This window comes from Denticeps clupeoides, chromosome 9 (genome assembly GCF_900700375.1).
Source record: "Denticeps clupeoides chromosome 9, fDenClu1.1, whole genome shotgun sequence".
NCBI classification, from domain to species: domain Eukaryota; kingdom Metazoa; phylum Chordata; class Actinopteri; order Clupeiformes; family Denticipitidae; genus Denticeps; species Denticeps clupeoides.
In genome coordinates this window covers 22,754,537-22,782,177 of record NC_041715.1, presented here as the reverse complement: position 1 = coordinate 22,782,177, position 27,641 = coordinate 22,754,537, and the positions used below count along the sequence as shown (strand labels likewise).

The 27,641-nt window shown below is 45.3% G+C and overlaps 4 protein-coding genes across 9 annotated transcripts; 2 read left to right on the top strand and 2 right to left on the bottom strand.

Annotated features, from left to right (window-relative positions):
- Positions 1-1,872: 1,872 nt before the first annotated feature.
- sik1 (salt-inducible kinase 1) lies at positions 1,873-9,101 on the bottom strand. Of its 4 annotated transcripts, none has more exons than XM_028992037.1 (14): positions 8,874-9,101; positions 8,040-8,742; positions 7,828-7,944; positions 6,876-6,939; positions 6,599-6,760; positions 6,375-6,499; positions 6,167-6,290; positions 5,871-6,091; positions 5,626-5,775; positions 5,426-5,524; positions 5,053-5,278; positions 4,715-4,978; positions 4,401-4,626; positions 1,873-4,309 (listed from the first exon to the last, which is right to left on the bottom strand). In XM_028992037.1, exons 2-14 carry the CDS (start codon positions 8,157-8,159, stop codon positions 3,832-3,834), a joined length of 2,376 nt encoding a protein of 791 aa, XP_028847870.1. In that variant the 5' UTR covers positions 8,160-8,742; positions 8,874-9,101; the 3' UTR covers positions 1,873-3,831. The 4 variants fall into 4 exon arrangements, with proteins under 4 accessions (XP_028847870.1, XP_028847872.1, XP_028847873.1 ...); XM_028992039.1 differs by having other exon boundaries at positions 8,040-8,673; XM_028992040.1 differs by having other exon boundaries at positions 8,040-8,562.
- A 12,691-nt stretch (positions 9,102-21,792) lies between these two features.
- On the top strand, positions 21,793-23,150 carry txndc9 (thioredoxin domain containing 9). The gene is made up of 5 exons (XM_028991447.1): positions 21,793-21,871; positions 21,971-22,179; positions 22,264-22,382; positions 22,463-22,717; positions 22,798-23,150. The coding sequence occupies exons 2-5, from the start codon at positions 21,997-21,999 to the stop codon at positions 22,916-22,918; spliced, it is 678 nt and encodes a 225-aa protein (XP_028847280.1). The 5' UTR covers positions 21,793-21,871; positions 21,971-21,996; the 3' UTR covers positions 22,919-23,150.
- A 351-nt stretch (positions 23,151-23,501) lies between these two features.
- On the bottom strand, positions 23,502-24,462 carry mrpl30 (mitochondrial ribosomal protein L30). Of its 2 annotated transcripts, none has more exons than XM_028991448.1 (5): positions 24,417-24,462; positions 24,150-24,289; positions 23,939-24,085; positions 23,788-23,861; positions 23,502-23,707 (listed from the first exon to the last, which is right to left on the bottom strand). In XM_028991448.1, exons 2-5 carry the CDS (start codon positions 24,279-24,281, stop codon positions 23,575-23,577), a joined length of 486 nt encoding a protein of 161 aa, XP_028847281.1. In that variant the 5' UTR covers positions 24,282-24,289; positions 24,417-24,462; the 3' UTR covers positions 23,502-23,574. The 2 variants fall into 2 exon arrangements, with proteins under 2 accessions (XP_028847281.1, XP_028847282.1); XM_028991449.1 differs by having other exon boundaries at positions 24,362-24,435.
- Positions 24,463-24,653: 191 nt separating this feature from the next.
- mitd1 (MIT, microtubule interacting and transport, domain containing 1) lies at positions 24,654-27,097 on the top strand. Of its 2 annotated transcripts, XM_028991524.1 has the most exons (7): positions 24,654-24,840; positions 24,917-25,018; positions 25,084-25,220; positions 25,285-25,371; positions 26,394-26,506; positions 26,729-26,789; positions 26,860-27,097. In XM_028991524.1, the coding sequence occupies exons 1-7, from the start codon at positions 24,675-24,677 to the stop codon at positions 26,953-26,955; spliced, it is 762 nt and encodes a 253-aa protein (XP_028847357.1). In that variant the 5' UTR covers positions 24,654-24,674; the 3' UTR covers positions 26,956-27,097. The 2 variants fall into 2 exon arrangements, with proteins under 2 accessions (XP_028847357.1, XP_028847356.1); XM_028991523.1 differs by having other exon boundaries at positions 26,394-27,097.
- The last annotated feature ends 544 nt before the right edge of the window (positions 27,098-27,641 follow it).

The window sequence follows — 27,641 nt, the reverse complement described above, 5'->3', positions numbered from 1 at the left end:
GGGTAGAAACTGTTCCTGAATCGTGATGTGCATGTGTGAATTGTCCTGAGTCTCTTGCCTGATGGCAGGAAAGTATAAAGTGACAGTGCAGGGTGGCTGGGGTCCTTCAGGATGCTCCTAGTTCTCCTGAGACAGCGCGTGGTGTAAATGTCCGTTATTGCTGGTAGTGGTGTGCCTGTGGTCCTCTGGGCTGTTTTCACCACCCTCTGCAGAGCGTTCTTGTCCTGAGCAGTACAACTGCCGTACCAGGACGCGATACTGCCCGTGAGGATGGACTCCACAGCGCACCTGTAGAAGCTGGTGAGGACAGACGTGGATACCCCAGTCTTCTTCAGGCGTCTGAGGAAGTGGAGTCGTTGGTGGGCTTTTTTGGTGACCGCAGCTGTGTGTTCTGAGGACTTGAGGTCGGCACTGAGGGTGACCCCAAGGAGCCTGAAGCTGCTGACCCTCTCCACAGCACCTCCTCCGATGTAGATAGGAAGATGAGCTGTATCCTTGGTTTTGCTGACGTTGAGAGAGAGGTGGTTCTCCTGACACCACTCTGCCAAGAGTCTCACCTCCTCTCTGTAGGCCGTCTCGTCGTTGTTGCTGATCAGGCCTACAACGGTGGTATCATCAGCAAACTTGATGATGGTGTTGGAGCTGTGTCTGGACACACAGTCGTGTGTAAACAGGGAGTACAGCATTGGGCTCAGAACACTTCCCTGCGGCGTGCCACTTGTGACAGGCGTCACATTTAAAATGAGCTCATTTTGTGCAAAGATTTGTAAAATTTGAACAGTGCATCCGTAAAGTATTCACTGTTACAGCCTTATTCCAAAATGGATTAAATCTATTTTATTCCCTCAGAACTCGACACACAACACCCCATAATTACAGTGGAAAAAAAGTGGTAATTACATGGAAAAAAAATACATGTAGTTGTGATTTCTCATTTTTTTTTGTATTTTTAATGCATTTGCCAAAACTGTAGAACTCTGAGGGAAAAATTAATTGAATCCACTTTGGAATAAGGCTGTAACATAAAATGTGGGAAAAGTAATGCGCTGTGAATACTTTCTGGAATCACTGTAGATAAGCTCTTACATATGCTCAACATTCCCACAGACACAGAGCAACAAATCACACTGTCCATCAGCAGAGCAAAGCCACCCGCCGCCTGGCCTGACATGAGAGGCTGATGCATGCATGGCATTCTTTTACTCCATCCCTCTTTCAACACTCCGACATACCAACCATAAGATGAATCGTTTCCAGAAACTCTGGGCCTGCTGCCCACAGTCCTTTCACGGCAGGGCAGAGTGGAGATAAATGCTAATTACTCGTCAGGTTTGCATGTTTGTTGCCATTAAAAAGGCTCGTGAAGGTGTTAAAAGAAGGACATCTCTGTTATCAGATAGTGTGATCGGGCCTGACGTCAGTACTGGCAGCGAGACCATGGGCCATAGAAATGACCAATGGCTGTAGTGGGAGAAATGGTGCCTGCCTGTACATCATCACTGCTCCAGCAGGAGAACCGCAGACATCATCCAACCATTGCTGGGATTTGACTTATTCCACTCAAGCCTCATTAAACTATTAAGGAATCCAAATGCCTTCAGACTGTCTGATGTTATGAACTATTTGTCTGATTGGTTCCCCGTGCCACTGGACCAATACATTTTGAATTGAATGAGAATAATTGACTAAATATTGATTCACTGTGGAATGTACGACAGCCAGTTCCATAGGACCCGGGGCAAATGACAGGAAGACATTCAGCAGAGAGGGGTGAAGTGAGGAATCCCTCTGTTAAGATTTGGTTCATTTAGTTTACTTTAAATAATCATTCCAAAAAGACGTTTCTGCATCGTACAAAGACAGGCCTCAGAATTGTTCAGAAGTCAATTTTATTCAAATAAATAGCAATGCAAACAATTCTCTAATTCACTTTCACATCTGTATACAAAATGTTCTCATCCATACGAACAAGCAAGAATATCCAGGAACAGTAATAAAAAATGGAACAAATTGCGTATAGTTTTTAATGGTTACATCAGCTGAATGCAACCCGAGACACAGAAGAATTCGATTAAAGTGCATCTTTTATCAGCAAAAGTAAATGAAAGGTGTTTTAATTTTAAAATTATTGTCTGGATTACACTTTTTTTTTCTCCCCCAAGGTCCTAAATCCTGCACTGAAAGCAACATGTTTTTTACTTCCACGTCATAGGATTTGTTCAGAAAAAGGCACAAGTGTTGTTTGTTGAGTGCAATCAAAATGCAAAGAAGCAGGACTGAGAAAAAAAGAACATTCATTCAACACTGTCTTCATCTTGTTCTTGATATGAGGATTAGAAAAAACAATCAGCTTACAGTTGAAATCAGATACCAAATAAAATACAAATAAATATGATACCAAGTCATACACCATACACAGCTGAAATCTAATTTCTAGCACCTAGCAGGTTTCATAAACTATTGCACAATCCAGCCAAAGGATCTATTGCTATGACATTATTACGGCAATATTCAGCATCAGCATGTAACAATAATTTGTATTTTTTTTTATGCATTAAAATACTGCTGTGGTCCACGGAAGAGAAGCATGGCAGATTTCTAGAAACATCCCAAAAGCAGCTTTCACACTCTGGTTTTGCTGTAAATAGCTACAATTGGGTGCTACAGGGTAACTGGTTAGCTTGTGGAATTTGTCTTTGGCATACACTAATGTCACTAATCAACCAGAATGCAAAGGCAACTGGTGCTGAGAAATGAATCGAACATATGATTGTCCAGAATTACAGACATTAACATAATATTCAATTCATTTCAAATACACTGAATAGAAATCAATTTGCCTGCTGACCCACATTTATTAAAATATGATGGCAGGAAAAATGTTAAGAGGAATCGATCTATCTCTGTGGGAATGTGAAAGCTTGCAAAATAAAGGGTGAAGTTTCAGAAAAAATGAATTATTGCTCAATGTGGGTTTTTTTCCAGAATTAAATATCATAATGTATGTCTACATTAATCAGCGAGAAGGAGCCATTATTTTCAGCATCTATGTGAAAATAAGAATTTGTATTTTACATAGCTAGTGTGTCATTATACTGTATGTATAAAATAAAACCAACATTCTTATTCCTATGCCCTCAACATTTCAATGTGAAATATTGCAGTTTTTTTTCCTTCTCTCAACTAGAAAGCATTAAACACATATAAACTGCTGAAGCAGCATAGAGAAGCATATTTTTTTTGTTTCTTCAGTGTCATAATAAGTAGAAGGAACCTGGCTTAGTGTGTAACTCTGACTACATGTTAACCGGGAGAGGAAGAGGTAGTGAGATGAAAAAACAATATACACTTTCTGAATTGGAAATGTAAAAACCAATCCATGTCACAACTTCATCTATTAAAAAGTAATTGGGGGCCTTGAGAGCACAAAAATGACATTGATAATTAGGAAGACGTGAATGTCCTGTTCTCATGCTTCTTAAATAATCCTAAAGCCAGTCGCCACTCTGACACGAGGAGATCAGCTTTTTCAGTCTTGCTTGTTGGAGAATCTGGGTGGAAAACCTCACAGACAGTTTGGTTATTGCTTCTTCTGTTTACTCAGATGCTCATATAAACCACTATGGATACTGGGGTGTGTTCACATTGTTCAGTTTCAGCCAGTTGGACCTGTTTTTAGCTTTGCTTTCGGTAAAAAAAAATGTGTATCCACCTTCATGGTCTCCTCTGGATTACAAAAGCTGTTTGCGTTCAGAACCATTAACAGCTCTTCTCCAGTGGTGAGATTTTTTATAATACATCACCTTCTGTTTCTCCATGTCCAGTTCTCCATTATTTAACCATCACACAGCTGTTCAGCTGTCGCTGCTTTCCAGCACGTCCCAGGTCCAGGAGCTCAGGTTCCACACCTGGGCTGGTGAGAATCCCCTGATGTGGCAGGAAAGACGGTTGTCCCTGGGTCTGGATGGGCCGGTGGGGATAGGCCATAATGCGGACTGGGTGCTGGCTAATATGGAGCTGGGCTTCCAGGAGGTAGGCAGCTGAAGCCACCGGGGACAGGGATGAAGACGAGGGGTAGATGAGTCCATGGGCTGCTGCCAGGTGGGCTGGCCAGTGGGGCAGGAGGAGTGGGGCGTGGCCCGCAGGTTCAGGAAGCAGGGTGGAGGGGGCAAAGACATTACTGGGGCGAGGAGGAGATGCAGGGTGTTGCTGAGGCTGCGAGAGGAAGAGGATGGGCTGCTGGGATGACCCCTGCAAGACTGACTGAGGCAGCACCTGTGCTTGGGACTGGTGCTGGATCTGGAGCATCCTGTAAGACAGGACAACCGAATTATTTCTCATCAGTGACACAAGAAATGCTAAAAACTGGACATTCCGAAGGGATGGTGAAGTCCTCCAACCTCTGCTGGTGAAGCACTTCCTCCAGCATGCTGCGCCGCTCCCGTGTGCTGCCGGAGCTCGGTAGACTCGACGGGGCACACATGGAGGGGACCAGGGACCCTCGGCTGCCCCTGGGGCAGGATGTCGGGGGGCAGACCTGGCGGGCAAGACCCTTGATCTTGTTGAGCCCCAGCAGCCCTTTGGTGCGCGTGTTCTTCCTCAGCTGCTGACGGAACGCCTTCAGGCCTGGAGGAGTGTGAAGGGGTACAGGCTCAGCTGAAATTCATGGAAGAGAGGGGGACGCTGGTGACATGCTTATAAACCACCTTCTGACCTTGAGTGAGGGACGTATCTGAGGCTCGTCGGCCCTCCTGAAAGCTGGCGGCCAGGAGGGTGCCCTGGTTCTGGAGGAGCAGGGTGGAAGAAAGGGCGAGGGGGGCTGGAGTGGGAACCAGGGCTTCTGAGCAGCCTCCAGAAAGCAGCAGAGTAGAGAGTCCCACTGCGGGCGTGGAGAGGCTTGGGTGGGGATCGGAGGAGGACTTGAGGCAGCTGTCTGAGGCGGCGCCGTCTGACGGACTGACGGACGACACAACGATGCCTGAAGATGAGATAAATAGAATGAGAAACCGGATTTTCTTCATCTTCATCCCTCTCCAACACAGCGCTACTCACAGGGAGGGTTGCACTGGTGGAAGCGGGCGGACACCTCAGCCAGGGTGTGTCTTCTGGAAGCAGTGCTTGGAAGATGTGGAGGAGTGACAGAGGCCAAACAGTCTTCCTCATCCAGGTCAGGAGGCCGAACCTCCTCGCTGATGGTGGTCTCCAGCAGACTGTTGGGGGAGATGGAACGGCTCCAGAGCAGCCCAGTCAAGTTGGCTTCCACTGGGCAGACCACCCGCTGCAGATCATGACAGCGTGATGTTAGAAGGCATGGGAGTGCATAAGTGCGAAATACGAAATACGAAATGCAGCCTGAAATCCAAGAGGCGCCCTGACGTGACAATATGAGGGCCACGTCTGCAGAAGAGGAAGGGGACTGGCATACCTGAAATAGGCCACCCTGGTCACACTCCATTTCAGAAGGGACCTTCTTTGCCGGACTGGGGAAAGTCGATCTGAAGCTCTTGGAGGATTCAATCATCACCTGACCATAGACCAGATCCCATATTTAGAACATGTCGATATAAACATTTGGTACATGCTGCATTACCACATTGAAACCAGTCTGAACAGGGTGATACTCACTTCTTGGCTGGTGGCATCAGACAAGCTTCTGGGTCTCTGGCCCCAGGTCCCACAGTGGAGTGTGATCTGCTGGCTACGATACTCCTTCACCCTCTCAAGCAGCAGATAGTAGATGGCAGAGAAGTGGTTGTAGCTACTACTCTGGAGCGACTGGATTAAAAAAACATGTATTTTGAAGTTAGCCTGATGCCTGGACCAGGATACAGAGGAAATGTATCACCAGGAGCCTTCTCACACAGTCTCACCTCCACCGTCTTCTGCCTGTCGATGCCCAGGGTCTGCATGATGCTCAGCACAGGCTCACTATAGTCTCCAAGGTTGGAGTTGTAGTCTGTGAGGGACACGGACAGTGCGTGACGGGGGGCCATGGGGTCAGCCAGCATCCAGCGGTGCTGCTTGATCTGGGCCATGGTGATTCTCTTGGTGGGGTCCACCACCAGCATCTTACGGATCAAGTTTTCACAGTCTGGAAAAGTAGAATAAGAACCATTCAGCACAGAACAAAAAGGGAAGTCCTGGAAGGAATCTGAGTGCGGTGTACCTTGTGACATGAAGAAGGGGATCCGGAAACGGCCTTCCATCACTCGCTGGCGGAGAGCCGGCAAGGTGGCACCATCAAATGGCAGCGAGCCACAGACCAGCACATACAGAACCACGCCAAGGCTCTGAAGACCACAGCAGAAGAGGGGATTAAAAGCGGCTCGGGACACAGCAAGATTCCAGGTGATAGATGGTATGAAGGTTCATACCCAGATGTCCAGCTGTGGCCCTTCATACTCCTTCCCTTCAAAGACTTCTGGGGCTGCGTATGGTGGACTGCCGCACCAGGTGGAAAGAGGCTCACCAGCATTGTAGAAGTTCCCAAAGCCAAAGTCTGTGAAAGAGAGATATTATTTACATATTGTTTCCATTCTTCATATTCCGTGTTTTAATAAACTGATAATGAATGAATAAAAATTCACAGTCTGCCCACCTGCCAGCTTTATATTCATATTAGCATCAAGCAGCAGGTTCTCAGTCTTCAGGTCCCGGTGGACGATGTGGTGACGGTGGCAGTAGTCCACCGCCGTCAGGATCTGCCAGAACTTCCTTCGGGCTTCATCTTCTGTCATGCGACCATTGCTCGTGAGGTAGTCTGTGCGGATGGAGGGAGGATGGTTTTCATTAAGGTCATGTCTCCAGACTTGGCCCCGCCTTCCGAGACGGTCCAACTCGCTACTGCCCTCCTCGGGTCATACTTTTGCACTCACCAAACATCTCTCCATTTTTTGCATATTCTGTGACGATATATAACATGTCCTTAGTCTCCATAACCTGAAACGCAAAAGAAAACAATAAGCTTTCATAACAGTTACTTTCTGAATATTTTCTCATATTCCACAATACATATAAAGACCCGTTCCTCTCCATGATGCACAAATAGACACACAGAGACAAACTTTCACACTTTTTATTTGATCTTTCCTCCCCCTAAATGTCTCAGGCGGCCTGGATGTAAACACAATGTTCTTCTCTCTTCCCAGAAGAGCTCTGTAGGAAGTGGTAACTCTAGACCATGCACAAGCCGGTGTGACGTTACTGGGTGAGAGTTCGGGGGAAAACGATATTTGGAACAGACGCTGGCTTCTCGTGGTGGATCCCGACCTGGTTAGAAAGTGGGCTGAATGCTGGGCTGTCAGATGAGAGGAGGGAAGTTAAGGACAAGAATGTCTTATGACTTCCACTGTGGACAGGGGGAAAAAAAGACATGAAAGAGGAGCTGATTGCATAAGCTGTGTGGAAAAGAGAAACTGGCAGGTCACAGGTCTCCGGATTCACATTTTCCTCTGATCTCCACCCCAGGCCAGGGGCTGGAAAGCAGCGAGCCGGATTATTCCACGCAGCTTTCCATGCCCACAGGTCTGCATCTGACCGTTTTTATGAGCTAATGAGTTCTCCAGGATTTTGGTTGTTGGAACACTTTCACAATCCCAGCCAGTAATCCACAAACAAGAGAAAAAGCTCCAAAACGCTGACAGGTGCCCGAAGGCGTTCCCGGTCCAATCCGATTCCGGCGTCTTAAAACCTCTGCAGCCTCGCGATGGGATTCACGTGACGCTGGGCACACATTGCACCCGGTCTCTACCTGGCCTGGCTCACCGTTTCTTTCTCTCTCTCTCTCACACACACTACACACACACCACACACACTGAAAAATCCCACCTGGTACAGCTTGATAATGTGCGGGTGGTTCAGCAGCTTCATGATCTGCACCTCTCTGTAGATCTTCTCCAGGTTTGAGGAGTTCAGCCGGGTCTTATCGATGATTTTGATAGCCACCTTCAGAATGGTGGGAAAACGGGTCTTATTGAAGCCTTTCCCGTTTCTGAACCAGAAAAGACAGAGAAGCCCCCCAGATGTTCCCCCCTGCTCACCTGCGTCTTGGTGACCTTGTGCCTGGCCAGCTTGACCACCGCGAAGTTCCCTTTCCCCAGGGTGCGAATGATCTCGTAGAATCCGACCTGGAGGGGTCTGGCCTCTCTCAGGACCACCATGGCGCGACCTGTAGGACTTCAGCTCCTTCCTGATGAAATGAGAAGGTCCGCGCGTCTGCGGGAAAAGCTGCGCCGCGACTCCGCCCCTTCCCCGTCCGCGTCATTAACGTCACTCGCGCGTCAGAGCCTGGAGCGGGCCGCGAGAGCGCGAGGCCCACGTTGCCCGGCAACCGCGCGGTGACGCGCGTGCTGGTGGAGAGGTTGCTCGGAGATGAAGGCGATGACGTCAGTGCCAGAGACGTGTCACCACGTGATGTTTCCACTCAAGCTGTTACTGCTGCTACTGTTTTTGCTCTAGCGTTGGGACGTATATTAAAATATGAACTCATAACCTGATTATGCACTGCAACTCACCTCGCTTCTCATCTTGCATGTGTTCTTCATGCTGTGTCTTCCTATTCTACTGCAGAAGGAGAAGGGACATGGCCGTGACAGTACGCGCAAGGCTGCACTCTGCGGAACAAACCACTAAGGAAATAATACGTGTGTGAAGCTTGATGGTGCATGCTGAGTACTGGTGACATGTCAGCGAGAGAATAAGGACAGAACCATGACGTTGAACAGCGGAGATGGCACAGAAAACCTCAACCACAAACAAAGAAGAAGAAGACAGATGAAAGATGAGAATGAAAATCCAGGTCATCCCATGCAGCTTGTTAATCTTTACTCAGTAAAATCAGACAAAGTGATGACACCAAGGTCACCGCAGCTCACCTCCCATGGACTCCGCCCCTCTCCAGCGCTCCAGCTGGCATCTGTCCCTCTCCACGCTGCCTCTGTTTGTCTCCTGTATTATATTGACCGATCAGCCTGCACGGCAGCTTGCTTTAATGTTTGAATATGCTCTGCTGCTCCTCATGGACTTGATCTGGACTGATCTGCAAGTCAGAGCTTCTCCGCCTGGTCCTGCAGGGAAAACTAGAGGACCTGGCTGAGCTAATCTCTGCTCTGGAATGTTCTCCCTTAAAAAGGCCTGGTGGCGCAGTACGCTTCCACAAACAGGCCTTATAAGATCAGATCCCTGCTCATTTCATGAACAGATGAACTGCTAGAGGTTTCATTCACTTCTCCTCATCCACTCTTCTACATTTCATTAAAAAGTGAGTGGATATTGTGAACTGTCCATCACATTTTGTTTTGATATCTGGTGGGAGAAGTTTTAGTGTTTGGACAGTGAAACCTTCATTTTGAGTGGCCTTGGTGTGAAGTAAGCCTGGGTAACAGTGAGTGGCCAGCAAAGTTCCCCCCTGGCTCCTGCGTCACAGCGTCACCGCTGTTAGCCATTTATGGAAGTGAGGTGATTGTCATTGTAAGACACTGCAACACAGCACACAGTGCACACAACGAAATGTGTCCTCTACTTTTAACCATCACCCTTAGTGAGCAGTGGGCACCATGACAGGCGCCTGGGGAGCAGTGTTTGGGGGCTCAGTGGAACCTGCACCCCACGGTTTCCTTACTCGCTAGGTCACCAGAACAGCTCACGGTGATCTGTTCATGAAATGAGCAGGGATCTGATCTTATAAGGCCTGTTTGTGGAAGCGTACTGCGCCACCAGGCCTTTTGAAGAAAGGCGCCCTGCATACTGAGCCTTTGTGGTGCTTGTGTGTCAGTGTCAGAAATAGGCTCAGACCATGTACATCTCAAGTGGCGATGGTTCCACATTAGACACACAGAGGGCTGGGTTAGTGCTACTGCTTAAGATGTCTCGTGTAGCTTATCATCGTCATCATCATCGCTCCTATTGTCCAGAGGTTAGTGGGAGTGCTGGTCACTGTGACTAATCATGAGTTCTCCTGTGTGATGTACTGCTGTGAAGTCACAGTGAAGGCAGTAAACGAGAGCATAAAAGGGCTATTCTTCATTGGTTGGTTATTAGCTGGCTGTGTTTATCGGCTCTGGCAGCCACTGTTCCACCTTGTGAGTTCCTACGTCAGCAACGCTCCCAATAACCATCTGCAAACAGTGGTGATAGCACAGGCCAAGCACACAATACGTAACGCACACATGCTGGAACTCCCATCCACATATACATATGCATGGATGGCTTAAAAAATGCTGATCAATATGGAAGATTTTGGAAGATGATCTGCAGCCAACTGCTCCAAAATGCCTGGACAGCACCATCAGGGCAGTTCATGTTGCTTTTTCTTTCTGCAGACCACACCAGAATGAAAGAACCTGAGATGTGACATGTGACTGCATGTGTGGTGATACAAGAATTTCAGCAAAATGTTTTTTTTGCCTAAACTGCTGATCTGCTCCAGAATTTGGTAACTAAATTCTTTTGTGTTGTTTGAATAAAATGTTTTTACATTTTCCTTTTATTTCGTTTCCCCCCTTTCTTCTTCACGTAGCTACAAATACTGAAAAAAAACTACACACACATACTCAGTTCCTAGAGGTGGATTAATATCCAGGCCAGTGGGTCTGCACCAAAAACACAGCTGGAGGACCAGTAGATTTCAGAAGCATATCCCATCATGCACCCACAGTTCATCCATCACTTCTCCACGCCATGAAACGTCCCATAATGCTTTTCTGCTCCCAGCTGTCTACTGGCGGGGGTCCAGGGAGGAGCTCAGCTGGCCTGCTGACGCAATACAGATAAAGCAGAGAGAGCGACACTGCTGCTCCAGGTCACAGTCATCTCAGGGTCAGTCATGTTCAGCCATGTGCTGGACCAACTGCTTAGGAAGAAAAGCTCTTGCAGGTCTGGGACTGGTATCCACTAGTGACTCTTTTTGAAGAAAAGCCACAGCAACCACAGAGACATTAGATGAAGTACTCATTTTTTTTGCAATAAATGGACTAGATTAGAGACCAGAGGCAAAGACATTCTCCACTTTGTCTGAAGACAATACCTCCTTGTTATGATTATAACTGATGGAGCTCCAGCAATGGTTTGCTCCAGCAACTAGGATCAAGTGCAAAGTGCATCGGTCCCAGAATTAAGTTTTTAGATATAGTTCACCAGCAGGTGTTGAGTGGGACCATCTTGCAATGAAGATCACAACGCTTTGTATTCAGTTTTCACTGAACATCTCTATGAGCTTCATTAAGAGCTGCATGTTGTCAATGTGTGTTCACTGTTCACTATTAAAACCAAGATACAACACTGCAAACGTTCTTCAACATGGAGGCAACTGGTTCTGTGTGTCTGTAGTAACCTCATTTAGATATTCCTCACTTCCCTGAAGTTTTATTCATGGCTGAATGTGGGTTTATGAGCAGTCCAACCCTGATCTTGGGCTAAACTTATTCTAAAACCGACCAATCTGCTCTGAATAAAAGCCCAGCCATGGATGAGTTCTGCTCTCCTGCTTACTGAAAAGAGCAAATAAACAGCTTTTTTCAGGTAGGTCCAGACTGCTGAGCTCAGAGCTCACATGCTCAGATGATAAGAGGCTTAAACTCTTTTCACACTACTCACTACTCACTACTCTGTCTGTGTGTCTCAAGACATATCACCTGTCTAACGGACCTTCAGCCATGCATCTGTGTTCTTCTCCATGCTCTTCTTACTTTCCTTGTCCCCGTGACGTCGTAAATGAATAAAGGTCTAATAGAATTAATAACCACCATGTTAACATGAACAGCTGATGCTGGGTGGCTGTTGGACTTGTTAATACCAACATTTCTCCTAAACATACCTGGAAGGGTGTACCACTCTCACTCACTCCTTCACAAGGTTTCTACCTTTTTTTATGGAGTTCTTCCTTGTGTGAAGAAAGGCTGAAAGTGTAGGGCCTGTCAAAGCCCATTGAGATGAACTGCTCAATACCAAATAAATACACGAACTGTCAGAGGAGCATGCAGAAATACCAGCCAGCATGTCTGGAGTTGATGTACGTCACGTGTTGATGCCCTCAGTAATGTCTGAACCCAGAGCATGATATTGGTCTGCACCATTATTCATGATATTGGGGGGGTGGCGCAGACATGGTCATGTGATCATGAGGATCTGCACAGGCTGACACATTCTGCCAAGGCCCAGGTCAGCTTGTACGTCACAAGGAAGTGATGGCATCCAACATGCTGTGCAGCAAACAGAGCAACCAGGGAGCTGGCAGTGTCTTCCAAAGAAACAGGAAGTTCGCTAAGATTACAACAGAGACTAATTAGAAAAGCTCCCACACCCATTAATATACATATAGATAAAGCTAATTATGAGATAATACAACACGGCTCATATCTGTCAGGCTTTGGTGAATGATTTGAGTGTAACAAAATCCACTTTTCTTCAGTTGGGGACTTGTGTGTCACAACTGGCGTCACTGTGGCCGGTGCACATGTGACTTTCTATTTGTCAAGTTAGCGGTGGTGTTGGAGTTGATTCATATTTCTCACACACACACACTCATCTCGCTCTCTCTATAAACTGTACCAGGAAGCGATAGCAGCACACACACACCACCAGTTGTACAGGAGGAGTGATGCATGCTTCATCTCCCAGTGAGGGAGGACAGAGACGAGTCCCATCAGAGCGCTGCGTCATCAGACACATGACCAGGAGACACACGAACTGGAACCTGCGCCAACATCCTGATGCACGTAGGTGTTTTGTGGATGAGGGTTACAATATGACATCATAACTGCAGAATACATGACTGTATGATCCTGGCCTCAGCCCAGATAACAAATACAGGCAAGACAGGCATAATCATCACTAGGCCCATGAGTTGAGCCCTCCCAACTGCAGCCAGGGAAAAGGCAGAGATAGAGAGTGGCAGAAGGGGTGGACAGATTAGGCATGAAGCACAGATGCAAGCATTTGGCCTTTTTCAGTGAGCATTTGGTGGATGGTAATCCTCCAGTAGGAGTGTATGGGGTCTGTTTGGGGTCTGTTTCTGTCTTCCTGGCCTGATCGGTGTAGGTGTCCAGCACGGGAAGCAGGGGGGCGCTGTGCTAGGAGCTATGTGACGCAGTTAGGTGGGGTATTAGATTACCTGCATAATGATGACCTTCAAAACAAGCAGTATCATGAAAAACACAGTCTCCTTATATCTCTCTGGAACTGACCGTGTCCTGAAAGTTACATGACTAGTTTCTTTTTGCCATTTAAAACCACAAAGATGTAGCATTTATGAATGTGTTGGTTATGAGTAATAATACTTGCAATTTTCAGTCATTTCTCTTATTAGAATCCATCTATAGACAGAAGTGCTGCAGGGTGTTTATGAACAGCAACATTTTATGAAACATTAAAGCAACCGTAACTATGGTGAGGGAGTCCGGCGTAAGCAGAGCTGTGCAGTGCACATGTATGGGACGTGCAGGAACGTGATGGAAATGGGGGGTTTGGTTTCCTTCACTACGCAGGTAACTGTAACCAGACCTACAGTTCCAGATAGGCCCTTATTCATTTTGAATGCTTGGTTGGTCCTGCATTGGAGATTTATCAGCTGCATAACCAAACAACAGCCAACTGGATATTATCTTAAACCAGAGTGGATATTTGAATATATATGGTTACTGTCATAGTAAACCAGTGTAACATTTAGGCAGTTTTCTTATTTATTCTCTTCTGTCGCCCATTTCCATCCCATTCCTGTGCGCTGTACAGCTCTGCTTATGCTGGGCTCTCACTGCATGGCCTGTTTTTCTTCATTATCACAAAAAAACTATGTTGAGCAAACTGAAAGCCAATGTGATGGTTTATAAGGATCCTTCAAATTTTATAGACTAATTCTATTTGGCAGTTTGTAAGCATTTCTTTCTTCACAATTCTAAAGTATAGACATCATTTTTTGATGATATGTAATTTGTGTGTGTGTGTGTGCTTGTGTCCAGTGAGAAACAGTACTTTGTTAAGACACTGAGTATAATGTGCATAACCTCTCTTTAAAACGCACACAGACAGATGTTATTCATCTGCGTGTGTTAGAGAGGAAACGGGTGGAACATTATGTTATCCCACTCAGCAGTGGAACAAAGGTCTGGAAGTACAGGACGTTTCACCTCCTGTCAACAATCCTCCAACCCACAATGGATGTTTATGACAAAACCTTGAGAAGCAGCAGCTCTAATGGAGACTTCACCATTGGGAATAACCTAAGAATCACTGAAAAAAAGGAAGATTTCTATACCAGCAAGTGGCTGAAAGTGAAAAAGTGAAGTGATTGTCATTGTGTTACTCTGCTTTTAACCATCACCCTGAGTGAGCAGTGGACATCCATGAAAGGCCCCCTGGGACCAGTGTGTGGGGACAGGGCTGTGCTTGGGGCCAAGCCGGGCTCAAAACCTGAAGGAACGGGTGAGTTCATTTGTTGTGTGTCCGTGAATCTCCTATTGGGGGGCATAAGCGCTGAAGCTGCTTATACACTGAGAAGGCAACCAGTTGTACATTTACATTTACAGAATTAATCAGACTCATGGTTAACTCAGGGTTAAGTGTCTTGGTCAGGGACACAATGGTAGTAAGCGTGGTTTGAACCTAGGACTTTGTGACTGTGGTTTATACGTAAATGTCTAACTAAATCTCTAGGTGGTAGCCTAGTGGGTAACACACTCGAACCAAACGACCCAGGTTCAAATCCCACTATGTCCCTGAGCAAGACACTATTGTACCACTTTTTACCTTGCGTGAACATGTGGGGGTGAGTCAAATGTACAGAATGGCAAAGCAGCCACAGTTCACAATTTCCGAAGCAAATTTTCATAAAATACATAGTTTTTTAATACAAAACACCAGAATGCCGTTTTTGTGTAAAAAAAAAACACCAAAAAAACACATTGATCATGCGTGTAGCCTACGATATGACGAATGTTAAAGGTCCCCTGTAACATTTTTTTTTTTGCTTCTATATCCTATATCTATGTCCCCTAATACTATATCTGAAGTCTCTTTCCAAAATTTAGCCGAATTATAACCACTTTGATCCAATCCTACGCTGAGATTTCTCCAGGACGCACCGTTTTGGTGTCTATAGCTTTAATTATTAATGAGGAGGAGAGAAGTGGGACGAGGAAGAGACATCATCAACACCATTCACCAACCACAATGTCTGGCGCAGACAGGAAAAATAAATGAATCCACTGGTTCTTCAGAGTCTCGCTTGATGGAACTAAAAAATACATTTGTGCTCATTTTTACAACCAATCACTGAGTAACTGCAATGCTTCGTGTGTTTAGAAGCCATGACCATCGGTGGAGATAACATTTTAGGAGAGGAGTGGGAAATTCTCTGGCCGGAAAAAGCATGAGAAATAGGAAGTAACCTTTCCCCTTATGATGTCATAAAGGGACAAATTCCAGATCCAACCATCAGAGCACCAAAACACTCTTTACACCTATCACCATTTCTAGCCACTGCAGGACCATAGACAGGCTTGGGGAACTCATATAAATGTTAAATAATATCACAAATTGACATTTTCATAATAGGGGACTGTTGAAAAAAAAACTTTAGATTAGTTATTAATGCAAGATCATTTATATATTTGTTATTCAGAATTATGTGATTATTTTGGGGGAGGTTATATTTGCTGGATTTTTGCAGAGATCATGAAAGTGAAAAGAAAGTAAAGTGACTGTCATTGTGATACACAACACACATGACACAGTGAAATGTGACCTCAGTGGCACCTTGGCGGTTTGGGATTCGAATTGAAAACCTTAAGATTACAGTTCTGTTTTCTAAGCCACCAGGCCAACCACTTCCTTACCCATAGGCCATTATGACCCCCCCTAACCTAATTACCCATTTTTCAAAGCTAAGACGACAATGTGGAGCTTATTCCAACAGAGAGTAAAGTAACTGCCATAACATCAGTGTGAAAAGATGGCAACAGTGCAGGACTGGCCCCAAACGTCCACTCTGCAAGAGTTAAGAGTGCTGGCCTATACCCACTCCACCATGCATTCCAGTTCTCAAGGCATGGGAACAGACGTTCAAGTCCAAGGTGGTCAAGAGAAGAAAGAGATTTAAATGGGCTGTGACCTTACTAGCTAGAATTATGACCTGGGCACGGTTAAAGAGATCATGAAACACACAAAGAATGGGCCACATATGTATGTGAGAAGTCCTGTGGTATGGTCAGAATTGATTGTGATTGTGATTGTGTGTGTGTGTGTGTGTGTGTGTGTGTGTGTGTGCTCCTAGGAAGAAAAGTGCCTTAATCATTTTCCCCTTGGCAACACGTGAACTCCTGGTGAGCTGGCGTCACACAGCTCTCAGAAGATAAAGACTGATGTCACCAGCAGAGCGTCTGCTGTGTCTCCTCCATCCACCTACTGCCCCTCCTTCCCTCTCGAAGGAGCCTCACCCTCAGCTGCACATAATGGCTTTATGGCGCCAAGGGTTAAAGGATTTACCTGCTGTCACTGGATTAATTAAAACACGTGGCTCTGGGCTCAGGGGAGGTGAGAGTTGGGGGATCATTGCCTTTGACACAACTCTCCATGTGTTGGGGCAGGAACAGGGCTGATCCAGCCTGTAAATCCATCAGATGTACAGGCGTGTCGTGTAAACAACACCCGCACACACGCAGAGGAGCTCTGGGATCCCTGCTTCTGTTTAGGTGACTCTGCTGTTATAGGAAAGTGACCTCAGGCCCACACCTACTGAGAGAGACAGTAATGAGGTGGCATAGAATCATCACATACCTACTGAAAAGATTACAGAAATTTCATCATTTATTAAAAGGAAAAAGACTAAAAGAATCATTTAAATTGGCCACGAGACACCTTATTCAGGTGAAACTATGACAATATTACATACAAAGTGAAAGTGAAGTGATTGTCACTTGTGATACACAGCAGCACAGCACACGGTGCACACAGTGAAATTTGTCCTCTGAATTTAACCCATCACCCTGAGTGAGCAGTGGGCAGCCATGACAGGCGCCTGGGGAGCTTTGCTCAGTGGTACCTTGGCGGGTAGGGATTCGAACCGGCAACCTTCTGATTACGGGGCCGCTTCCTTCACCGCTAGGCCACCTCTGCCCTAAAAGAACCATGTAAATCGTATGGTATGTAAAAGCAGAAGAGATCTCTCCTTATAGTCCAGCACAAACGCAAGGTAATATGTATATGAATAGAAAACATGACCATCAATCTCTATGTACATATGATAAGAAATTGTGTGGGTGACACCTTCCATTGCAGGGGACAGTGTGTGCACCGTTTCACAATGACAAACACTTCACTTTTCCTTCAGCGAGTTTCCCCAGCCCGTCCATGTATGATTTCTGTGTAAGTTCTGTTCCTGAATGTCATGCTATCCGCGCCTCGTGGTCGTGTGATGTGCTGTCTGTAGGAGGGGCCTGTAATTACAGAACTCCTCCCAGGCTCCAGTCCGAATGGCGTAGGTCAGCCGAGGAGAGGAGGAGAAGGAAGAAATACTGTCTACCCTGCACTTCTCAGTGGCCTGACTGCTTTCTTTTATCTTTGTGTCCATGTAAAATGCATTTGCTTTTGTGTATTAAAATGATTCGAACCTTTCGCAGCGTTTCCCTCCCTCTCTCCTATCTGTTTACGTTCCTGTTCTAGACCAGGACATATCACATGGGATGCATGGAACATATGGGAGATGTTGCATGGTCTGAGAACAACCGCATGAAATTAGGAATGTACCAGTATGTGTCACACACTTGCCGGCATACATCATCTAAAGTCTGCTGCTCTTACAAATGCCCCGGGACAGGATGTGTTAAATGTCACTTTGTGGGATCTGAGGTCACCAGCTGAGATTACAATACTGCTGCTTACACGCTATCTTCTTTCTATTACAGAATCCATCCAACTTTAACGCTGGATTTTTTTAATAAAATATAAGACATAGACGTCTCATGCTGTCCGCTGGTCTAATGGAAAGGTCCCATTTTTCTGTCACCATGTACAGCACTGGACTACAGTTTCAGGAGAACAACTAACGTTACAAAATGTTCTGTTCTAGTTGTTTTGCTTTGGTACTGCTAGCGAGAGTTGAGAGTGTTCCCTCCCTGCAGTGGCCAAGGGGACAAAAACAGCTACATCCTGGACATTTACAGTCAGTCCGTGCTCAACTGAAACCCAAACAGAAAAAGAAAATGATTCATCGCAGGAAATGCATGTGCTGAATGTCACCCCCTTAATCACAAATGGCAGCCATCAAATAAGAGAATACTGGGGAAACACTGAGCAGCAGAATCGCTTTATGCACCAAGAGTTGAATTGATATGCTTTCCTGTGGGGTCATGCCGATTTTCACCCATTCTGCTGTTTTATTGTCTCTTTCAAACAAGATAGATGGTCAGACTATAAATATTAAAAAATTGCACATACATGAAATTCACTTCAATTTTTTGACAGCTGTGTTTCAGAAGATTTCACATTTGTCACATGCATTTACATTTACATTATTTATCAGACACCCTTATCCAGAGCGACTTACAATCAGTAGTTACAGGGACAGTCCCCCTGGAGCAATTTAGGGTTAAGTGTCTTGCTCAGGGACACAATGGTAGTAAGTGGGATTCGAACCCGGGTCTTCTGGCAAGTGTGTTACCCACTAGGCTACTACCACCAACTGCGTATACACAGCAAAAGTAAAAATACCTAGAAACTAAATTACGGTAAATGACAATAGTAAGTTCATATATTACAATAACCTGATGAATATCATCCGATATTGCAGTTTTCTTCTGCTTTGTTCTTCCTGTTCTAGCTCCCTGTCGATTGTAGTTTTTACAGCTTCTCAGAAACACAAAACTCAAATGTTAAAACTAAACTAATGAAACATCTGACTATGTTTGATGCCTCAAAATGGTTTCTCAAAATCGCTGTTTGAAATATTAAAAATGTTCAAGGCAAGTAACTACAAAACCATTACTGTTTAGAACACAGTATAATCCAATATTTACTAAAAATATTCTCAGCTTTGGTTATGTCAGGGAGTTTTGTCTGCTCATAATCCTGGTGCTCAGTGCATGTCTTGTATTAATAAGTTAAATCAGGATTTATTTTCGACTTCGGTTCATATATGTTGGCAACATCTTGTCGTATTCAGATCTTAAGGAATCTATGGGTCTTGTTCTTGTCTGAAGTAAATTTGGTGAGGAGCAGTGGGTATAACGAATAAAGACACACAGATGAGTGTGGAGCTGGGAACACCCATCTGGCTACTGACCTCATAAAGCCCTTAGCTGAGCTGTTGGCCTGGGTCTTACACACCACCTTAGAGGATAGCCCTTTAATTCCTCAAGCGTCTTACAAAGACCAACAAGTCTTTATTTAGAGGTCAATCAACAAGATCAGGATCATTATTACATTTTGCTCAAGTCTGGGTGTCCAGCGCGTGGTTTTTCTGATGGAGGTATGCTTGGAGATCCCTGTGGAACTAAACCTCTAATTCACCACACTTGTTCCAAACAGGACGATTTCTCAGTCTGGCCCTCACGCTCAAGACTTCGCTACGCTCCCTTCCACCAGTTCACCACCAGCACACACAGACAGGAGCGTACGAGTGCGTACATACCCCGACACGCCTCTAATCCCAGGTTTAACACAGCGTCGTGGCAGGCCATCTTATCGCCTCTCATTTGGACCAGTGTTACTGGGCTGAAGATCTGAATGAACATTTTCTGCCATCAACCAGTGCTTTATAGAGCAGCATCAGATGATGGGTTCTGTTTAGCAGATAAGGAAACATAACATGGTCAAAAAAACAGTCTGGCCAGAAGCAGTAATGCAATAATTCATCAAATATTTGTTAGTTTTTCACACATGTACCACAAAAAAAAAACTTAGATGTATGATGGTAGTAGCCTAGTGGGTAACACACTTAACCCTAAGACTGTCCCTGTAACTACTGATTGTAAGACGCTCTGGATAAGGCGTCTCATAAATGCCGTAAGTGTAAATGTAAATGATGTATGATGTATGATTGCCAGCATTATGGTCCAAAAGAAGGAAGGAAGGACTCTGGCCAGTCAAAATGGCTAATACTAGAACATCATGAAGTACTTATCATCCTTCAATTACAAAGCAAACAGACAAAAATCTTTAACACGTTGAAAGAACATAACTTTATCTAACGTGGATAAGAATGTATTTCCTTTTTTCCATCTTATAAATATGAAAATGATGATACACTCGCAATCACGTCTCTCTGTGAACTTGAATATGGTGAGATGACAATAAAGTTCACTTTGACTTGACTCACATCTACACATACTGAATTCTAGCAAAATGCAACACCCACAAATAAAACTACTGAAACCTTGTAGTGGCATCTTTGGCACAAAGCTAAAAGCAGCACATGCCTCCATGCCTGAACAACTGCTTTTAAATGACATGATTTTGGGGTTGCAGCAGACATGATTTCTTGGACCAAACTGCAATACGCAAGCTGCACATGGGCCCAAGTGTCAGAGTTTAAAAATCGGGTCCATTTACTGAGTTGTATCTGGAGGACTCAAGTGGAAGTTGTGTGGAAGTGTGGCTGCCAGCATTTATTTAACAGAAAGTGATGCACTGCATAGAGATATGTTACCTTCATCCAACACACACACACACACACACACAAATCAATAGTGGATTATGCTCCATGTTACAGTGTGGCTGGTAGAAAGTAGGGCGCTGAGCTTTTGTTCAATTCATCAAGTCACATAACATGAGTGAGTGAGTCACAGCAGAGAAAGCAGGATGTGCTGCAGAATGAGCCCCTGGACCATTTTATAGAAAACGCTGTGTTCCTATCAAAATGTTACTGTTCTGATGCTTCTCTTCAAAAGACAGCAAAATGACACTAGACACCCTACACTGCTACAAAGCATCATTAATGGGGTCTATTTGCTCCTGATGAGAACAGCCCTCATTGTCTTCTGGTATCCATCCACCAGCAGCTAAGGTGCCACAAAGTCCATGTCAGGTTTTACAGAATATACCAAAACTGAGGGGTCATGTGTCCGTCTAAACCATGTTTTTACCTTTAAATCATCTGAGGGGTCATGTGTCCTTCTAAACCATGTTTTTACCTTTAAATCATCTGAGGGGTCATCTGCCCTGAAAAAACAAGTTTTTACCTTTAAATCATCTGAGGGGTCATCTGTCCTGAAAAACCAAGTTTTTACCTTTAAATCATCTGAGGGGTCATCTGCCCTGAAAAAAACATGTTTTTAACGTTTTTACCTTTAAATCATCTGAGGGGTCATCTGTCCTGAAAAACCATGTTTTTACCTTTAAATCATCTGAGGGGTCATCTGTCCTGAAAAACCAAGTTTTTACCTTTAAATCATCTGAGGGGTCATCTGTCCTGAAAAACCACGTTTTTACCTTTAAATCATCTGAGGGGTCATCTGCCCTGAAAAAACACGTTTTTACCTTTAAATCATCTGAGGGGTCATCTGCCCTGAAAAAACACGTTTTTAACGTTTTTACCTTTAAATCATCTGAGGGGTCATCTGCCCTGAAAAACCAAGTTTTTACCTTTAAATCATCTGAGGGGTCATCTGCCCTGAAAAAACACGTTTTTACCTCATCTGTAACAGCCATTTTAATGAATTTAACTACACGTCGTTGTACATATAAGTCCGATTCACTTTGCAGTATATTGAATAATAGAGGTAGCGAATTAAATTAATTAAGAATTTCTTCGTTCATTCATGGCAACCTCTTTTGTCGTCCGCGACGTACCACGCCCCGCGTAACGTCCTACGTCACGCCGCACGTCACGTCGTTACGTCACGCCGCTGCAGTCGCTAGCCTGCTAGTTTGTTGTGCGGCGTTGGTAAGTTCTTTGTTTGTGGTGATTGGTGCGTTATTTCTTTAGTAAAGATTATTGGTGTGTAACGTTAAAGAATTCTGGCCGAATTTGCTATAAATACAGACTCGGAGGTTGCGGGCGGGCAGAAGATGGCACAGTCGATGGACGTCGTATCGCAGGCGGTGGAGCAGCAGGTTCTCCAGACGGTGCGGCTTGTGGAGGAGCAGCTGGACGCCGAGCTGGGCAAGCTGGAGCGGATGGACGATGACGAACTGGAGCTTCTGAAGGAGAGGAGGATTGAAGCCCTGAGGAAAGCCCAGAAACAGAAGCAGGTAGGTAATGTGGATCTTCTCCCTCCCGCACGATGGCGGCATGTTTCTCTGCTGAACCTGCTAACCTCGCTGCTGCTGTTGCAGGAGTGGCTTTCCAAAGGCCACGGCGAATACCGGGAGATTCCCAGTGAGAAGGACTTCTTCGGTGAAGCTAAAGAAAGCAAGAACGTGGTCTGCCATTTCTACAGAGACTCGACCTTCAGGTAGGCCTCTCCTTCGGGATTTTTACATAACAGAGGTAGTTTTTTTTTCTGTTTTTGTGTGATTGATTTTTCTTCTGCAGATGTAAGATTTTGGATAAGCACTTGAGCATACTGGCCAAGAAGCACCTGGAGACGAAATTCCTCAAGCTGAATGTGGAGAAAGCCCCCTTCCTCACGGACAGGCTGAGAATTAAAGTCCTTCCCACCCTGGCTTTGGTTAAAGATGGAAAGACCTCAGACTATGTTGTAGGATTCTCTGATCTGGGAAACACCGATGACTTTTCCACAGAGATGCTGGAGTGGAGACTGGGCTGCTCTGGAGTCATCAACTACAGGTATTTCTGGTCCTGAGGCATGGCATGAAAATACTTCTGAACATTACATTCTGAACATTACTTTTCTCCCCTCTTTTCAGCGGGAATATTCTGGAGCCCCCTGCAGCTACATCAAAGCAACGGTCAAAGTTCACCAAGGTGGAGAAGAAGACCATCAGAGGGAATTACAATGATTCTGACTCCGATTCAGATGATGATTGATAGACTGGTGCGAGCCTCGTCCCGTCTCTCAGGGCTTCCCACTTACTGAACTCTCGTGTTTGCCTTTTTTTTTTTTCTTCATATATTTGTGTGTGTGTGTTTGAATATATAATGGATTTTGGTCGAGTTGCAACTGTACAGGCAGCAGTGAGTCCATGCTCTCACTCTTACAATGATCCTGCCTGCAGTGCCTACAACCTTTTCATTTTTAATAAAGATATTACTACTTTTACTCAGTAGACGATTTTATTCAAAGCGACTTTCCAGAGCAAGACAACATTACTATCCACTCAACCCTACAATGTAGCATAAGCTAAATCTATTCTGGACATTTTCATGATAGGGGTCCTTTAATAATAAATCTATCATCGTTGACTTTCTACACAGTCATATCATGCATGTTAAACAGCTGTAAACACGCCCTTTATTTAAATGTATTTTGTCAGTTGGAACTGCAGTTGCACGCATGCAATATAATCGGTTGGACCGGAAACCAGAGGTGCTCTAGATGGAACGATCACTCGTTCAGACCTTACTTTTCTATGTTTTCATACACATGAGCATAAACGAATAAAGGCCCTCATTTTTCTGAAAAGGTGTGTTTATTGTGGTGGCTGAGGGCTGAGAAATGAACGTAATAAACGGCTGAGGACTAGTTATGAGTCCAGGGTTTGTGGCTTGTCTGCTTTGAGCTGCTGTCGCACTACCAGCTCTCCTTTGCTGTTCAGGTAGGTTTCAGCCATGTCTTCTTCAGCTGGTAGACCATCCAGCAGCTTCAGGGGCTGGATCCTAAACGCGTGAAATAAAGCAGAGTTCATCAAAGTAAGGTGAAGTAATACATGAAGTAATACATTCATCTTTTCACTTGCCTCACTAGGTGCTTGATGATTTTAAGCTGGCTGTTCACTGACGGAGTGTTTTTGTGCACACGCGGTTCATGAGCCTGAATACAAAAAGATCACAACAATCTGCAATCCTATGAAAGATTCTTCCCCTCCAAACTGGGACGGGACGGCCCACCTTTCCCAGGCCCAGACTTCGCACCACCTTCTTCTCCCAGAAGGGCCGGCGCATGGTGCTCTTCACCCGGGTCACCACATGCAGCTTGTGGATCCGCTCGGGGTCCCCGCCGAACTTCTCATGCTCCCTGGACCGCTCCTCGAACACCTGGAAAGCCGAATGGACGCTGGCTGAAGCAGAACGGACGCCGGCCTGTTTTAAAGCGCTCTACCTCTGCCGGGATCCTCGCTTTGGTGAATTTGGTGCGACAGCAGCTGCTCCACGGCGGCGTCCCCGCGGCCAGGCGTCCCAATACCGACCAGGAGCCGCTCATGTTCAGGAGGATCTGCAACCGTCCGGCCATCCTGTCCTCTGCGGCCGAAACAGCAAGGTCATTTAGAAAACAAAAGACATGAATACATAAATCTACACGAATAAACTAACCGGACGCATGCAAAATAATACACGGGGGACATTTAATGCGACATCAAGAACACACCTCACTCCCCTTCCGGGTCACTGTGTAACTGGTCCGTGCTACATCACGTACTGCATACGGTTAGTTCCGGGAGTACTTTTAACTCCATAAGACGAGAGGGAACTGCATTAAACATGTGCTATACTCAGAAAATGTCTATACTGAGAAAACTCACCTTTTATACGTGGAGAATATAGATATTTGAATTAATTACAATTTCTCTCCGGAATTATTACCGTGAGACACAGCTGCGTGACGTAGCAGGAAGTTGGTGGATGGATGGTGTTGGAACAGGCTGTGATGTCGCAGTCCCACCTGTCCGGCGTCGAGAGCTCCGCCGCCTCCGTCCTGAAGAGGGCCGTGGAGCTGGACCAGGGCGCCCGCTTCCAGGAGTCCCTGGTGTGCTACCAGGAGGGGATCCAGCTGCTGCTGGACGCGCTGAGAGGTGCTGAGCTCGGTTCTTCTGCGGAGTGGAGCGTGTGTCCTGCGCCAGATCTGAGCTGCTCATTTCTCTTCCCCAGCAGTGAAAGATGACCCGAAGAAGGTCCACTACAGGGAGAAGATCAGGGGCTACATGGACCGGGCAGAGCAGATTAAAGTGCATATGACCAAGGAGAAAGATGGTAAGATGGTCAGTCTTCTGGAACGTCTGTGCTTTTTCTGATTTTTAAAAAGTTTTTCTCCACAGAAGGTAAATACCACGAACAGATAAAGATCTCTGACGGTGACACTGGCTTCAGTTACACAGTCTTGTTTAAGCCGTACATCACTGAGGGCCTGACAGAGGTCTGGGTTCAGGATCCCTACATCCGCCACATCCACCAGGTATGAGATCTGCTCCAGAACCAACGAAGAACGAATACATAATCCATTACCTTTCTACTCCTAGCTCTACAACTTCCTGCGCTTCTGCGAAATGCTGCTGAAAGCCTCGTGTAAGGTGAAGAAGATCCATCTTCTCACCTCTCATGATGAGGTAATTTGATTCTCAGAAATTCTGTATATGGTGCCGTCTACAAAATCTAAGCAAAGCGGCCCCATTATCAGAAGGTTGCCGGTTCGAATCCAGATCTTCCGAGGTACCACTGAGCAAAGCGCCGTCCCCACACGCTGCTCCCCGGGCGCCTGTCATGGTGCCCACTGCTCACCGAGGGTGATGGTTACATCATTTCACCGTGTGCTGTGCTGCAGTGTTTTACAATGACAATCACCTCACGTCCACTTTCACATTAGTGAACAGAACTGTGTTGTTTCATACCTGGGTTACGCTTTCATTTCATACCTGTTTCCAATAATTGATTATCTGGTTATGCATTATTATTATTATTGGGTGTGATGTGTGAAGGAGCAAGTGACCATTTTAAACATAATCACTTCAGTTTATGTTGTCACTTGTCCTCTGAATTTAACCATCACCCTGAGTGAGCAGTGGGCACCATGACAGGCGCCCGGGGAGCAGTGTGTGGGGATGGTGCTTTGCTCAGTGGCACCTTGGCAGATCGGGATTCGAACCAGCAACCTTCTGATTACGGGGCCGCTTCCTTAACCGCTAGGCCACCACTGCCCCAGACCCCAGACCACCATGGCCCCATTTTGGGTGCTACTGCCCAGCATTCATGGAGTCTTCTGACTGCAAGGTTGCAGCTTCAAGTCCACCATCTGCCTGGACAGGATGGATAAAATGCAGTAGATGATGATGATGATGATGATCTAATGATCACTTTCCTGATGCCAGTTGCCTCTGTCATAGCATCTCCAAAACAGTAGCTCACGTGGGTAGTCTGTTCCTCGTCTGCAGACATGTCCACCACCACAATAATGCTCGACTAATCAGGTGATTGATAAACTAGTCAAGTACAAACCGTGTATTACAGCCTGCATATTTCCATCCATTCCACTCGTCTGTACAAGTGGTGACAGTAATTGAAGGGGACATGATCAATCTGCATCACACATTAAGCCAGCTTTAGTGAAGGTTCTGGGTTTTTCATTCTCCAGGGGGAATCTTCTTCTCAGATAAGTGCCCTGAGTGAAATCAGGGAGTCTCTTCAGAGTCGAGCTGTTTGCCTGGATGTTGAATACTCGTCCTCGATCCACGACCGGGAGATCAGGTATAGATATTGTGTTCATCGCACCAGATGCTGCCATGGTTGTGTATGTCCTGGTCGTTCGTCCCTGCTAGTCCGATCAATAACAATCTGCACATACGCTTCATTAATAAGAAAGACTATGAAACATTGTTCATTTGTTGAGAAATATCCCCAGTCGAAATGCATGTAATTCATTCTTTGAAGTGTAGTTTATTTGAATGAAAAATTGTGTATGCATTACAGGTTTGATAATGGGTGGATTATCAAGATTGGAAGAGGACTTGATTATTTTAAAAAACCAAAGGCAAGACTTGTTCTTATCATGTCTTGTGTTGTATAAATCCTTGCTGACACTTTCTTTTTACTCCGATTAGGGTCGATTCGCTGTTGGATATTGTGATTATGACTTGAGGGAGTGCTATGAAACGATAGTGGATGTTTTTCACTCCAAACACACAAAGATCATTTGATTTAGGGGTACTGTCACCCCATTGTGCCTTATTAGGGGACAGGATATTGTAAAATATATTCTTTTGTATATATTGTTTTTAATGAACTTTCCTGTATATATGTATCTGATATTTTGTATGTTAAATAAAACTTTGAACTTCATCTGTAGTTGAAGTTGAAAACAAGAAGAAAATGACCAGAGTCTCCTGGCCGCTTCCATCCCTTCGTTTGCCTCAGCTTGAGTTTGGTAGGATTAATGGTTTTATAGAATTAACTGGTTAACTTTTTTTTTTTTATTCAACTGACCATATTTGCAACATATCATATGTGGCTCAGTAGTGCTGCTCATTACTGACTACTGGTTTCCATGGGATCAGATGAAATATAGCATATTTAATTAATTGGGGACGCAATTGCACATTGCAAACTGAACATCAGTACTGCACTCTGCAGTTAAGGATCGAACTGTTAATCAGGAGGTTGCCGGTTCGAATCCTCATCCGCCGAGGTGCCACTGAGCAAAGCACCGTCCCCACACACTGCTCCCTGGGCGCCTGTCATGGTGCCCACTGCTCACTCAGGGTGATGGTTAAATGCAGAGGACGCAAACTGTGCTGCTATGTTATTGTCATTATGGTCATCATATCTTTCATATCACTACTACTGCAATTATTGTCATAGCATATAATATACCACATACCATTTA

Bases quoted from the DNA above. Each gene is read 5' to 3' on its own strand.
- sik1 (XM_028992037.1), bottom strand. From the start codon at position 8,159: ATGGTGGTCCTGAGAGAGGCCAGACCCCTCCAGGTCGGATTCTACGAG. The intron at 6,761-6,875 runs GTGAGTGCAAAA...CCATCCGCACAG, and splicing joins AAAAAATGGAGAGATGTTTG to ACTACCTCACGAGCAATGGT. The intron at 4,979-5,052 runs GTGAGTAGCGCT...TCTCATCTTCAG, and splicing joins CCACCAGTGCAACCCTCCCT to GCATCGTTGTGTCGTCCGTC.
- txndc9 (XM_028991447.1), top strand. From the start codon at position 21,997: ATGGCACAGTCGATGGACGTCGTATCGCAGGCGGTGGAGCAGCAGGTT. The intron at 22,180-22,263 runs GTAGGTAATGTG...CTGCTGTTGCAG, and splicing joins AAGCCCAGAAACAGAAGCAG to GAGTGGCTTTCCAAAGGCCA. The intron at 22,383-22,462 runs GTAGGCCTCTCC...TTTCTTCTGCAG, and splicing joins TACAGAGACTCGACCTTCAG to ATGTAAGATTTTGGATAAGC.
- mrpl30 (XM_028991448.1), bottom strand. From the start codon at position 24,281: ATGGCCGGACGGTTGCAGATCCTCCTGAACATGAGCGGCTCCTGGTCG. The intron at 23,862-23,938 runs GTGGGCCGTCCC...TTTTGTATTCAG, and splicing joins GAAGTCTGGGCCTGGGAAAG to GCTCATGAACCGCGTGTGCA. The intron at 23,708-23,787 runs GCAAGTGAAAAG...TCACGCGTTTAG, and splicing joins ATCATCAAGCACCTAGTGAG to GATCCAGCCCCTGAAGCTGC.
- mitd1 (XM_028991523.1), top strand. From the start codon at position 24,675: ATGGTGTTGGAACAGGCTGTGATGTCGCAGTCCCACCTGTCCGGCGTC. The intron at 25,019-25,083 runs GTAAGATGGTCA...TTTTCTCCACAG, and splicing joins TATGACCAAGGAGAAAGATG to AAGGTAAATACCACGAACAG. The intron at 25,372-26,393 runs GTAATTTGATTC...TTCATTCTCCAG, and splicing joins TTCTCACCTCTCATGATGAG to GGGGAATCTTCTTCTCAGAT.